General features: G+C 35.1%; 1 protein-coding gene across 2 annotated transcripts; it reads right to left on the bottom strand.

Moving 5' to 3' along the window:
* Positions 1-1,776: 1,776 nt before the first annotated feature.
* Positions 1,777-10,659, bottom strand: LOC141833371 (protein NCA1-like). 2 transcript variants are annotated; one of them, XM_074720794.1, is made up of 8 exons: positions 10,568-10,659; positions 8,965-9,236; positions 8,653-8,884; positions 7,322-7,467; positions 4,890-4,977; positions 4,641-4,787; positions 2,244-2,393; positions 1,777-2,145 (listed from the first exon to the last, which is right to left on the bottom strand). In XM_074720794.1, the coding sequence occupies exons 2-8, from the start codon at positions 9,225-9,227 to the stop codon at positions 2,083-2,085; spliced, it is 1,089 nt and encodes a 362-aa protein (XP_074576895.1). In that variant the 5' UTR covers positions 9,228-9,236; positions 10,568-10,659; the 3' UTR covers positions 1,777-2,082. The 2 variants fall into 2 exon arrangements, with proteins under 2 accessions (XP_074576895.1, XP_074576894.1); XM_074720793.1 differs by having other exon boundaries at positions 10,550-10,657.
* Between the last annotated feature and the right edge of the window lie 1,074 nt (positions 10,660-11,733).

Below are 11,733 nucleotides of genomic sequence, written 5' to 3'. Positions count from 1 at the left end.
GAGCTGCAATCTCCGAAGGGTGCAAACAATGACAGGAACTTAGGCTCAGATGTTCAAATATTGGTACAAAATAGCTCTGTCTTTTAATTGGATAATTGCTGTTCAGTAAAAGGATGATCAAATGATATTATTTCAATGTATGATACTTCATAGAGTTCAAAAAAACTCATAAATCCACCTCACACGAGTGGCAATATGCGCCATCTCATGACTATGAAAGCCACCTCCACTACCACCTTCTGTGCTTGCAGTGATGATTATAGTAAGTAGTTCGGCAACGCCTAAAGAACTCTGAATGTCTTCCATATATCCTAGCTCCTCTTGTTCCCTTTGTTAGATTTATTTTCATGACTTCATTGGACTTAAATCTGTCTGTTTGTCTGTTCCTACAAACACACCCACACATTCAACAATGGTCAATCATCAGATGTTGTAGCACCAGCCAATAGTTTTTTTTTTCCAAGAATACTCAGGTTCAGGTGAAGATTTAAGAAATCATTGTTGTATTGTCATTTTATAATTAAAGTTTGCATCCTAAGGTTGACGGGCCAATTCCATTTCTTTACAGATCAGCACATCATCTCATCATCATCAGAAGATAACAAATGAATGAAATACAAGAAACATTCCTTCAATTAAGCTGAAAGATAAAATTGCAAACCACCAACTATCCAATTAGGTGTTGGGTATGAAGTCATTTTCACTCCTGCAGATTCTTCTTGCAGAAAAGGACAAGCAATGGAAGTAATATATAGAATACTAGACTAATATGTTTCTAAACTCATTTAATGAATTTCAGAAGGCATATGTAACTAGCTGCTAATAATTTGATGTTTTCCTTCTCTACTCATAGAGAGAGAAAAATTCATAGAAAGAGAAATTTCCTTCTAACATAAGTAATTAACCCTCTAAGTATATTCTGAAAGTGGATATTGGTGGTGATTATCATTTGCCAACTAAATATTAGCAGGGAGAGAAAAAAATCATTTTAAAGAAAACTTAAACTTTGGCTCTATAAGGTTAGTAAAAATATTTCAAAATTCTAATTTCAAGAAGATTAAAAATATCAAGGAAACAAAGATTTGTTGACAAGATTAGTTACTCAAATTCATAAGCATATATAATGGAAGCAGAATTTGCCTGATCAACTTATTAAGACAAACCAAGCCACTAATTGGTCTTGCTAGTCAAGTCAATCTAATTGGCTTGATTAATCAAATTAATTTGATTTGTTGACTTAGAAGAATGAATCAAGTTAACTTGAATGATTTAAGCAGACATATTGGATGGAGCTTACCTATCCAGCTCAAGGTTATACCAACTTGATCTGAGATTGAGCACATCAGTCATTCAAGTTATGCTTTGGATTCCACTAGCTAGGTTAACTAGATTAAATTTGATGTGATTGTTTATTCAAATATGTTGATTTGGCATATTTGATCAATCAAATCAAGTGGATTACCTAATCGCTCAAATGAATTTGAATTGCAAATCACCGAACTTGAATTTTCGGATATGATATTTGATTTCAGGTTTTTATTTAGTATTACTAACGCTTGTTTATTTAGGCTAGAGAGAGATGAAAGGGGAACGAAGGCTGGGAAAAATCTTTTCATTCTCATCAACCACCAAACTATTGCTTGTATCCAGATGACTAATCAATTTCACCTATCTAGCAAAATCAATTTCATGTTATTCTTTGCATTCAGTTTTCAATAGAAAGCCAGACGTATGTTAAACGATCTCTCTTCAACAAACATCGACGAACCACCACTATAATAAGAACAAACTTTAAAGGCTATTATAGTACATTAGATTCCATATATTTACTGTCAAAAGTAAGATACATTTATCTGCATACAGAGTACAGATTATTAGCCCTCTGGTTACTGTCCATCCTCACACGTTGAAAGCATAGGCCTGCAAACCATATAAATGTACATGTAGACAAGCAACCTGATTTTGCATTAGCCCAGCTCATATAAGCAGGTAGCATAGGAAGTTTGCAAGTGGTGCCAACATATTCGAAGTAGTAATTACGGTGGATTTCTTGTTGCATGCAGACCTCATCAAACGGCAGCATCAATGGCCTGATGATCCTTTTTCTGCAAGCTGTTTGTTCAGGAATACCAGCACAGAATCACGCTGCATTTAGAGACGGACAATAGTACATGAGTTGAATCGAAGCTATGAAACAAGAAAGGGGAAAAAAACATTGGTAATAATGAGGTTAAATTAGCTACCTTTTGTTCTAGTCCAACGTCATCTGAACTCAGCTTTAATGATTCCAGACAGCTTATTGCTTCCTTGAATCCATTTGTTGCAACATCTTCATTTCCTAGATTTCTATCCACATCCGCAACTTTGGCAAGAGAAACAGCGACATCGACAACCTATCGAGAAAAACCATTTCCGAATAAGATGGAAAACCAAGAAAATATTATGAATCACAATGCTACTTAAATGAAATCAACCCTAATTGATAGGAAGATGGAATATTCAGCTGCATCATTTACATTTTATCAGAAGAACCCTTACCGTGACCACATACTTTATGTAGCAAAGGAAATTTTAATTGTGTTAACACGCAAGTAAACAAAAAATTTATTCAATGTAAACTTGGGTATAAGCAGCAAGGATGCTAATCAAGATATGTGAAGCCAATAAGGCAGCTGAACCTGAGTTCAAATAAATGACCAGCCAGTCCTAATAGTAAAATCCTTCATTGAATGATAGTGCGGATCAGAGAGAAACATCTGATGCTATTGAGTTTGGATGCATCAATCAAGCATCCTATCTGTAGTGATGGGTAGTCAGTGTGACATAAACCAAATGGTATTCATAAAATTAGTTCCTGACTTCCTGGCCATCAACCAATGTGTAATTACTTGCATAAAAAACTTGTGGTTATCAAAAAAAATTAAAAAGGAAGATCCTAAACCCTAAACTATGCATTTGTCACCAATATTGACCAACAAATACTGAAGATAAATCCTATCATGTTAGGAGCAGGTGAGTCATTAGGCATCGTTGCACATACTTGAGATGATTAGATCATCAGTCCCCTATAGCTTTCTGTCAAGTTCTTCATATTTTCCACTTCAGTGTTGGTGTGAAGAGAGAACTCCCTGATCTTAAGTACTTCGTTTGGAAGGTAAGTAAGATTAATTAATTCCTTGATTATTTTATAACGATATCTTCTACATACAGATCTGTTACTGCATTTCAATAAATCCATTGATCCATTCATTTCAATGAATTCCTACATCAACTAAATCCATCGCACAACCACTACATTCATTACATCGCCAACATATCTACTACATCCATTGTCATTTCTGCTCAAATAAGCTGTTAAATGATAGGTGATGGTGCAGAAAAAAAAGGTTCTGTTCCTTACAGAGTTACTAAGGTGAAGTGCAATCCTCGTACAGCAGAGCAAACTAAAATGACCTCCATTAAATATGCTGGTTGATGGGTTTCAACCTCCACTTCTAATATGGTGCTCTAGCCTCTAACAAAAATTTTAAATTTTTTTAATAGATAAGGAACCTGCTTGATCAACAAAAAGGAGTTCAAATGATGTTGATAGTTACTAGTTAGCGACTTGTGGATCAATGCAGAAGGTTCTGGCAATCTCAAAATCTTCCAAGGAGGTGTCATAATTCATCTTTAAGAACCACACCAGCAAAATAGCATCAAAATGAAAATTACTTATAAGTGACAAGTTAGCTAATTGTGGTGATGGCACAACTGAGAAATGCCTTGATGATACTGGTCTGATTTTCCTACTATGAGGCAGGTTGAAGATGAAATAAATAATCAATAGAAGTGACTGAGCTAAACTAGGGGTTCAATGTGGGAAATCCAATTTGGAATATCATAGAACCACTATACAATGTAGGCACTGGCCTAACTCCTTCTGCAAGAGTTCCTTCAGAAAACACTGCTTGTGTCAGCGTTTGTGTGGCTCCATAGATCTCAGGAGTTGGAGCCCTTGCACATTCTTGATCGCAGAAGTTGTGGATCTATCTTCGGCATATTACTGCAAGAAAGTTTTGACTTGTCGAATCAGCACCCATGTTAGATTTTGATTCCAAATTGTTTAGTGTATGTTCTGGCAATTGAATCAATGGGCATTTTTGCACGGGAGTTATCACTGGATGAGTCCTCTGCAAATTTGTTTAGCAAGACCCTTATAGTCCTAATTCCTTCCTTTCTTACAACTTAAAGCTAATTCTTTATGAAATAGGCAGATAATGAAATTCACCCATCTCAAATACATGCTCTTTACATAGAATGATCTCTACATCCTGCTGCATATATTATATAAGCACTATATAAACAATTTCTGAGAACTACATACAGCAGAGGATACAATATACACTACATAACCAGGGAATCCACTGTCACATCCTTACCAAAGTGACAGTCCAACCATCAATATGAATTCTAATCCTTCCAATGCTGGATGGAAAATGGCAAAATTCAGTCAAATGCAAAATATTTTCTCCAGTATTTGTACACCTATGTATTTATTCTTGCATATGTCCAACTTATATTGGCTTAATAGAAAAACATGAACTTGTTTGCTTGAGTGGGAAGTGTACTAATACATTCATGTGAAACAAATTGCTAACCTGGGAAGACAAATTTGAGTTTTCTTTTACTGCATTTCGGCGAATATCCAAAGCTTTTGCATAATAATTTCTTGCTGATTGCAAGTCTCCATCATAATATTTAAGATCTCCAACTTTATTTAAAGAAACAGACAGTGTGTGCACCAACTATAGAAGAGAAAAGCCAAAAGTTATGTTATGAAAAGCAAAAACACAAACCAAAGCAGGTGTTCAGTTGAGTCAATTAAACTTGAAGAAAACTAAAAGAACCTCAATATCAGTGGGAGGCAGTTTTGAGAGAAACTCAACACTCTCTTCATAGAAAGTAACAGCTGACTTAGCATCCCCCAGTGTTCGACTGCAAGGCAAGGAATTAAATTGTGCAATGGTCTTGTAAATTATTTGAAAGTCTACTAATAGCTAGAGTCGAACATAACAAGAGAAGTAATTTTATACTATAAAGTTACCTGATAAATCAACGATTTAGCAACTTAATTGCAACTACATCTTCTGGCATGTCACAAAGCATTCATTGCTGTTAAAGTTGATTGACTTACCATTTATCCTTGAAACTTGAGCTCTTAGGAAAGGGACCAATATATCTACTTATATTCTCCTTTAATGTGTGGGTGGATATACTTGATTTGACTACCCAAACTCATCAAATGGAATGATGAGATGCTATTTTTGACAGAGAATTTAAACCAAGACCTTTTGCTCTCATACCATGTTAAATTAATTGGCAAACCACTAATTTTAAAAGTTTGAGATGTTCAGAAAGAGGCCAATCTATAGCTTGATGAATCATGTGTTTAAAACTACAGATGGCAACAAATTTTGTATCTACTAAATCAATTGTTACAAAAGGTGATAACGCTTACCCCAGGCGCCACTCCACTGCCCGCCCTAAGACCTTGTGGAAGAGAAGTAAATCACAGTACTGAGCAGCCTCCTAGGTGGGAGGAACTAATTCCCCAAGGGCATGCACCGATGGGGGGTTCGAACCTTGCCCCATTGTTACAAATCTATCACCCGAGTACCAACTTGGCTACCCCATGGGAGTTGTATTTGCTAAATCAAGCCATTGCAACAAGTACCTAACCTATAGCTGAACTGAACTTCATTAATTCTTATGTTTCTTGTCCAAATCCCACCTGAACTTGATTGATGGGTGAAATATCAATACAACTAATTGAGCTAATTGCTGGGGTCCCAATTTCTTTACACCAAATTAAAACTAGATTTTTATCTTCTGCACCCACCTGAATGGTGAGGCATAGATTTGATCGAGTTGGACTGGATCATCCATCTCAAGCGATAATCTTTATAATCACTATATATCACGTTTTTTCTTGTTTCAATTATGCCTTATTTTTTAGCATTCCATCACTTTCTTGTTGCTTAAAATTCTCAACTACAAGATTGTAATAAGTGAGAGGATCGTTTCTCTGTATAAGTTACTTTATTTAAAATTATAAAATTGAAGAATATTATTGTAGTTCTTGATCACTTAAATTTTGTTGCATGGCTTTTCTCGATATCATGAAACATCACAATGGTATCAACAAAAAAAAAAAAACTACTGATGATGATCAAGATGCAATGGAAGACATTCTTGAATGATTTGCATGACATGATCCAGACATGGAGAAGATAGAGCAACAAAACCAAGAATCTTGGGAATGTCTCAAGCACTTCAAACGCAGATCCAAGGTAACCATAATAAAGAAAAATCTGTTGTGCATATTAGAGAAGATTTTTGTAAATGACCTGTAGATGTTTGTAGCAGTAACTGTGATCTGTGACTGAGAAGATACTCATGTATAGTGAGTCAATTCTCATAGGATTACAGAATTTTTAAAACAGCATACTCATGTATAGTGAGTCAATTCTCATAGGATTACAGAATTTTAAAAACAGCACATAGGCCACCAGCTTAGAAGGTTGGCTTGGCAGACAAAGTAGGTATGGATGTTGCGAATATCCTTACTGACAACAAAAATTTTACCACTTAATAGAAATTACTACTTTTTAACTGACAATATGAACACTTAAATTTCTTGAATTGGCTGGCAAAGGCAGAAATGGCTTTCAACTACTTGAACATACAAGAAAAGAAGGTGACTTTCCAATTATGTTGGGATCAACTTCTGATCAATCCAATGCCAAGGAGAATATCTTGTTTGCTCATGGGAGAAATGCTACTACTTATTAAAGATTGTTGCCTTTCTAACTATAAGCAAACTTTGTTTCAACAATATCAAAATCATTTCTAGGAAACTTACTCTCTCCATGATTTTGCAACAGATTTCTTGAAACTCTCTGCTAAAAATAAAAATGGGCAAAACTAAAAATGAGGCTAAAGGTTGGACTTTTCCAGCCCATATTTCTCTTGAAAGGCATTATTTCATTTTTACTTGAATGTTCTCTATGCCAAGAATATGCATCTAGCTTTAGAAAATTAATATTTTAGAGTTTGAAAAAAAATATTATGATGCTAACTCACAATATCTTTGCTTAAAGAAGACCTGCTAGTGGTAAATTAATTATGATAATAGATGCTTATAAATACACTATGCAAAAGATGTAACAAAAGTAGATTAACATATGTGTAACAGTTGACATGTCAAAAGTACAATTCTATGCCTATGGTTGCATAATAAAGAAAACAGGTACGATGTTAGAAGTAGTGAAATACACACCAGCAATCCCCTAGCATCCCTAGAACAGCTCCAAGTTGTGAACATAATTCAGATGTGCTTCCTGATGTCTCCAATTGTTCCCTGATATCCTCTGCACATATACTGAGTCTTGATTTAGCACTCTCTATATTTTGTCCACGGAAAGCCTGTAGATGATACCAAGCATGGAATGAATAGAAATACAAATTATTCTTCCATCATTTCAGACCAGTACTTAAAATGATTTATTAATTTAAATGTTATTAGTGATAATAGCTTTGCATGGAGCCCAATTGAAGCATAAGTTTAATGTAGCCAACCCCAAAGAGTCGAGACAAACACAGCTTGATCATGATGATGATGATTTTGAATCCCTCTGATCAATGTTTTTAAATAAAAAACTGATAGCCTCAGATGATATGTCAATTGGTGTCATATTCTTATCAATTGACATGTGAATTTATTTCAAATTCAAACCATTGTCTTATCATTTCAAACCACTATCACAAAATTTTTGCAAAAAAAGCCTGACAATATTTTCACTTTAGAACTTCTAACATGATATTGACATCTAGACTTGCCTTTAGATGCCTGATTTTTTTTGTCAAGCAATTTTGGTGAAAGTGGGTCAGCTCCAATGGGAATTTGATCCAACCTAAGCCTTTTGGATTAAAAAAATGAACTGAAACTGTATCCCAACAAACAGGAGATTTGACCAGATCGAGTCAGGTTGGAACGGGTCAGATCACTTATTGGGTTTTAGACCATCATCAAGTACTTACTAATACCAACATAAAAAATCTACTTAATCCAACAAAAATCAAGTTCCAATACCTTGAGTTGAATATAATTGATCATTTCTACACTCAAATTGATTAGAACCATGAGGTTTTGAATTTTTCAGTGGTACCAAAATACTATTGATGATTTCAATTTAATGGTACATACTAACCAATTAATTAGTGACAGGAATTGTCATAGGATGATTTACTATGTACATATTATATTTCAATAATTAAACTTGGGTTATGTCAGGTTAGTTAGTATTTTAGATATCAGTATTTGATCCAAAATCCAAATGCCCTATATCAGTATTTGCCCAATGAAATGGCCATAAACCATAATAACCCAACTGTCTGAGTAGGATTAGATCAGGTTAGGTTAGATATCCTTTGGAGGTTTTTGCCCACTCATAGTGGCAATCAAATCAAGATTGAGAATGAACCACTTGATTTGTTTCAGCATGTTCACCCTAAAGTGCAAAAGGTAAGAAACAAGCACAGCAGCACATATTGTATTGCATAAAGCTAATAACTAAAAGAAAATAAATGGAAAAAAAATAATCATCATACCCTCAGAGCCTGTTGCACTAGGAAAGATCCACGCTCCATGGAGACATCACCATATATCACAGTTTGGGGAACATCTTTTGCTTCTGTTGCATCTGTATTAACTTGAGACCTCTTGATTCTAGCGTGACCATTGATGAAGCGATCAACCATGACCTGGAGTTCTTTATCAGGCTCAATGTTCTCTATATCAGCGCCACAGAGCGGGCAATCACTAAAGCGGGATATGCAAACCCTGAATATCAATGAAGAAATTCAATCATATATTCTCCCATGAAAAAGAAGATGAAATTAAATGCTATATCCATTACTCACTTGCAAAATTTGTGGGAACAAGGCATACATTTGCTGCTCTCGAAGAGCAAGCTTTGGCAAATCATGCAACTTAGAGGACCAAGTTTAAAATTTTGTGAGTCAAAGCCATATGGACATTTTGGAGATATAGTATCAGAATTATGGCTTTTATCATCTCTCTTGTCTTCATGCACAGCCTGTGGTTTTTCTTGATTTTCTTGAGATCTCATTGGACAGACAGCACCAACTGAAGCTCCTTTAGCAAATGGGCAAGTTGAACTCATTTTACTAGACTGCAACAGTCAAAAAGATACAGAGATTAATTGACATATATTTGTATCCACACATAAGCAAAGGATCACAATTAGAATCTTTAGGGCATAACACTTGGACATGGCTTGCAAATTGCTGCTTGTTTAGTACTCCACACTTTGTAGATCAATCTAATGGTTTACTACAGATCTGTGTTATTGCGCAATTAGATATGGAGATTTCAACAATTGTACACGTGTTTGTTATCTATCTTCTCCCAAACCGTTGCATGCTTGATTAAGCAAAATGACATTTGAATCCGTGAAAAAATATGGAATTTTGAAGTTACCGCTTAAGATGTCAAATAAATTGGGAAATCATCACCAATGGCCAAAGCTATTGGAACTTTTTTTTGTTTTATGTTATTCAATTTCTAAAAGAGAAACTAACTTTAGTGTGGCTGTTCAACTATTTATGGTGGTCGTCGAGCTTTCATAAACATGAGTCATTTTAATTTTGTAATATCAACATGGTTATTCATATCACTTCCCTAAGGTGTCACACAAATCTAAAACTTGTATACAAACAGATCTAGGTCACTTTATGAATGAAGATTGAATCATTGGACATCTAATATCCTCAGAAGACATGAAAATGAGAAATGTAAACCACACAATGAAGTTAACAATCTTATATCAGGCAATTAAATGATTTGTGCTCTGATTCATGATCTACAAGCACACAATTTACCATGATTAGGATAAGGATCTAAATAATCTAATGTTGAGGAAGTGTCCCTCAAGGTTATCAAGGCGTATCTCTCTATTCCTAACAGAGTGTCCACCTATGACTTAGGATTTCACATTAAGAAAAGAAGAAAGAAGCCTTCACATCTAAGTTATATATAAATTCTTATATCTTCAACAGAACAAACATAAATATCAACATGAGGTTTTATAGGAGAGATAGTGAAAACTTGCTAATAGCGAGATAAAATGGGGGAACGAGATTGACTACAATCTCATGATAATTGTCTACTCCACCTGAATATAACATTATCTCTCTAAAAAAAGGAGTAATTGAACTCGTTCAATAAAACCTAGCTGCGAGAACCAGAAGCAGCATTCTAAAGAGACAATTCATAAAATACAGATGAATCACACATGAAATCCTACAGGTAATCCCTCAAATGAAAAATCAAAAGTTTATTATTCCTCAATCAGATGGGATCCAGCTATATGCACGTCATATAACAATCAGACCCCAAATGCTCAGCCCCAAGTTCAGCAATCCAAATTCCTCTTCTACAACAACGATAGCGATAATAATAAAAAACAAAGAATAAGAACGATACGATTAGCGATGAGAATACCAGGAGGTCGTCGCCGATTCGCCGGACGCGATGCGAAGAGGAAAGCCAAGGAAATGTGTGGAGCGGAAGAGATGGGGGGTTTTGATTGCGCGTTGGATGGACCGCTGGAGTGGCGGAGCCGCATAATTTTATTATGTATTTGCGAAGGGACCTGGTCGGGGCCCGACGGGTGAGCGAGGCCCACAATTTGATCAGGTTCAATTCGAGTTCGGAGTGGCACCCATCGGATTTAGTATTATTTCCTTCTAACTCGAGTCTATCTGTCACAAATTAATTTGTGTCATCCTTTCTGTCACTTTCTTAGTTTCCACCACTAGTTCCTTCAATTCACTTGCACGTAATTAAGCTGAGCTTTATCATTAGCAACCCATTCGTCTCTGTTTAACTGCCTTCCCCCTTCTTCTGCACCCCTTCTTACGTCCCTCGCATTTCCACTCCCATCCTTTCTCAGATGGGTGCAATTATCGCAACGATGACAAGTATAGAAGAGTGCCTGGACCTCCCTCCAGGTTTCAGATTCCGACGCGCTGATACTGATGAAGAGCTTACCTCTCTCCCAAGGTGGGCAACCATCCCTTCGCTGCAATTGCCATAGGAGAGATAGGTTGATTTAAACAAGTGTGAGCCATGGCAAGTAATGCAAGGTTTTGGAAGGCCACGGGAAAAGACAAAGAGATCTTGAATATGGGAAGAGGAGTCCTCGTAATTATAAAAGAAAAAATATTATATTTGTCCAATTGTCCAATGATTAGAGAATAAATCATTTTGTTGGGTTAGATTTTGATGTCCTAATTAGAAATTTTAATAATTTATAAGAGAATTTGTTTGATATTTTGAAATATTAAAAAATATTAATTCTCATACCGATATCAATATTGAAAAATTCGATACGATATAATACCGTATTGAAATTTTTGATATACTATTAATATTGATGTATATCGATGATATTAATTATATATCAAAATTTTTCATATCTTTTCGCTAAAGGCACTATTGTCGTGTAAAGTTGTAGATGACTGACGATCTATTGTATTTTAATATTACATATACAAATCTCACTATCTAGAAACTAATTTAAAACAGGAATTTTGAATTTAATTAATAAATCATAGTTAGTTTTATTGATAACAATGATAATTTTTTATAGAGTTAATTATTATGAA

This window comes from Curcuma longa, chromosome 8 (genome assembly GCF_044706935.1).
Source record: "Curcuma longa cultivar G26 ecotype Majalengka, Jawa Barat chromosome 8, ITB_CL_G26_1.1, whole genome shotgun sequence".
NCBI classification, from domain to species: Eukaryota; Viridiplantae; Streptophyta; class Magnoliopsida; order Zingiberales; family Zingiberaceae; genus Curcuma; species Curcuma longa.
The sequence above is the reverse complement of the archived record's forward strand: the minus strand, read 5'-3'. Positions and strand labels throughout refer to the sequence as shown.